Genomic DNA, 2,986 nt, shown 5'->3' on the forward strand with positions numbered 1-2,986 from the left:
CGGCCATTTGTACCTGGTGTACGGGAACGACGAAAGGTGCGAATTCGGCCTCGTGTTACAGAAACCAACGCCGGATCGATAACACACAACGACATTAAAATCGTCAAGGACATGAACGTCACGTCGTCGCCATGTTATGCCTTATTTACAAATAGGGCACAAAGAGAGCAACCTATAGCGGACACGGATCGCTCAGGGATGATGAAAGAAAGCGATGTAGAGCAGACGTTGATCCGTCGGGGTGACGTTAATAAATGGCACAAAATGGAATGTCACTGCTTTGTGTATAAACCACCACACGTTAGACGTGGTATTTTATTAAAACAACAATAATTTTGATAATGATGTAGTAGCCTATAAGGGAAGAGATTCAAACCCCCACGGTCTCAATGCTTTCTCGGCTTGGGTGCGCTCCGGGCCTGGGGGTGGGGGGTGGAGAGGGGTTCACGTCGCGCGCCGTAGACGCGAGCGAGCGGGGCGCGGTCGCACTCCTCGTGCTGAGTTGCCATGACACCGGCCAATGGGCGACGCCGCAGGCCGGACCCACTGCCGACGGAGCGTGACGCGGGCCAGCACGTGACGGGGTCCGAGCGCGCGGACGCGCTGCGAGATATACCAGGCGGGAGCGCGCGTCGCGGGGCAGTGGGTACGCGCTTTTGCGGGGGCCGCGCACCGACAGAGGGTGTGTGGTGGCTTCAGATAAAGAACAACCCCCTATACCCCTCCCTAACGTCATCCTCATCTTCATTCTCATCCTCCTCCTCCTCCTCTTTCTTCCTCTGCTCGCTCGATCCATAACCCCCCCCTCACCCCTCCCCTCCTCATATTTCCACCCTCCTCCGTCGCGATAAAAACCAAGTTGCCTTGGGTAACATGACGATGCCGGACTGAGCGGGCTTGGTGGGCTGTCGCACATCGGGATTATTTACCCTGCTTGTTGTTTTAAACCTTCAAAGGTCCTGGCGAGGGTGGGGGGCAGGGGTAAGAGGGTCTTGTTTTTAAAGGGGGCTAATAAGCGCCGCCGCGGTGTGGCTCATCTGTCGGACTTACACCGGGGGAGCCAGCCTTGTGCTGGAGCACCGCGCGGCCGGCGGCCTGGCTCGGGGTCCCGCGACACCTTTAGCGAGTGCGCGTCTCGGGCGCCTCTCGACCAGGGGCAGCGCGAGGATGATCCACTGTGCTGGATGCGAACGACCCATCCTCGACCGCTTCCTGCTCAACGTGCTGGACCGGGCCTGGCACGTCAAGTGCGTGCAATGCTGCGAGTGCAAGTGCCACCTGAGCGAGAAGTGCTTCTCACGGGAGGGGAAACTCTACTGCAAGAGCGACTTTTTCAGGTAAGTCCGTCCTAGGTATCTTTGCTCCGTTTCCACCGCAACTAGACCAACTAGATCCGAAATATTCTTTCTCGCTCTCCCAGTGGCTCTCGACTCCATCAGGTGCTCTGTGTGTGTCATGGCTCTCTTTCTCTCTCTCATTTTCTCTCTGCCTGTATCTCATTCATTCTTTCTCTCTCTCTCTCTCTCTCTCTCTCTCTCTCTCTCTCTCTCTCTCTCTCTCTCTCTCTCTCTCTCTCTCTCTCTCTCTGTTTCATTTTTGTCTTTCACGTCATCCTCTCTCTCGTCTCCCTCTTTCTCTCTCTCTCTCTGTTTCATTTTTGTCTTTCACGTCATCCTCTCTCTCGTCTCCCTCTTTCTCTCATTTTCTTTATGTTCTTTCTCTCTTTCTCTTTTCCCTATATCATTTCCGTCTCCCTCTCTATCATCTCCCTCTTTCTCTCATTTTCTCTTCTCCCTATATCGTCTCCGTCTCCCTCTCTCTCGTCTCCCTCTTTCTCTCATTTTCTTTATTTTCTTTCTCTTTCTCTTCTCCCTATATCATCTCCGTCTCCCTCTCTCTCGTCTCCCTCTTTCTCTCATTTTCTCTTCTCCCTATATCATCTCCGTCTCCCTCTCTCTCGTCTCCCTCTTTCTCTCATTTTCTGTTCTCCCTATATCATCTCCGTCTACCTCTCTCTCGTCTCCCTCTTTCTCTCATTTTCTCTTCTCCCTATATCATCTCCATCTCCCTCTCGTCTCCCTCTTTCTCTATTTTCTTTCTCTCTTTCTCTCTTTCTCTTCTCCATATATCACCTCCGTCTCCCTTTCTCTTAACCCCCTCTTTCTCTCATGCACTCTTTTCTTTCTCCCTTTCTCTTCTCTCAATCCCTCTATCCCTGTCTGTGTGTTACCATGTGTGCAGCACTAATCCTCACAATCTCGGCACAAATTTTCTCCTCAATCCAGTGATTTAAAAAAGAAAAGTTATTGAACAACACACACTCGTCCAATTTATAGGTACTGTATTTTTTTATTATTATGTACGCACATGAGACTGCTTCGCACGGGTGTGCAGGTTACGGTGCACGGGTTACGTGTGCATTTTAAACACTGATTTCTTTCCTTGTTTTTATTTCCTTCTCGAACACGCCGTTTAGCGACTCCACGCTGAGTGTACTCGCAAATGCCTCCGCTCTCAGCTGTCGTTGCCCGCGGCGTTTCGCGTTGAAATAATCACCGTTTTTGCGATTCACGCGCTTCTTCTTTTACCTCTCCCTCCCCCACCACGAAAATTGGAGCTCGTCGAAAAGGGGCAACGGTTGCTGTTTTGATCACCGCTCATGATGGTAAAAGCGTCACACGTACAGGACGCGACTGTCCTTTTGACGAGCGCGTAATTCGGTCGGGCGATGACACGCTTCGCATACCTCGGGTACGCCCGGGAGGCTCGACATGGTGTCAACGTGTGGCGAAAACAAACTGCGTCTCATGCATATCATCACATCATGGGCGCCATGTCGGAGATCTAAACGAGCGAATTCACTCACTTCCTGTCTTTATTGTTTATTTATTTATCAACATGGCACAAACAATTGGCATCAATTCGTGAAGATTTCCAGAAGCTCGTCCCATATGCGTCCCGTATGCGACTCGTTATGCCGCATCTC

The 2,986-nt window shown here is 51.5% G+C and overlaps 1 protein-coding gene across 1 annotated transcript in view; it reads left to right on the forward strand.

The window, feature by feature from the left end:
• Positions 1 to 654: 654 nt before the first annotated feature.
• The window catches only part of LHX5 (LIM homeobox 5), an 83,060-nt gene continuing 80,728 nt past the window's right edge, over positions 655 to 2,986 (forward strand). Inside the window, exon 1 of the mRNA XM_068120584.2 lies at positions 655 to 1,337. Coding sequence (XP_067976685.2) covers positions 1,168 to 1,337 — 170 coding nt within the window. The 5' untranslated portion in view covers positions 655 to 1,167. The remainder of the gene's footprint in view (positions 1,338 to 2,986) is intronic.

Source organism: Myxine glutinosa, chromosome 6 (assembly GCF_964187855.1).
Source record: "Myxine glutinosa chromosome 6, kmMyxGlut1.1, whole genome shotgun sequence".
In the NCBI taxonomy this organism is placed as follows: domain Eukaryota; kingdom Metazoa; phylum Chordata; class Myxini; order Myxiniformes; family Myxinidae; genus Myxine; species Myxine glutinosa.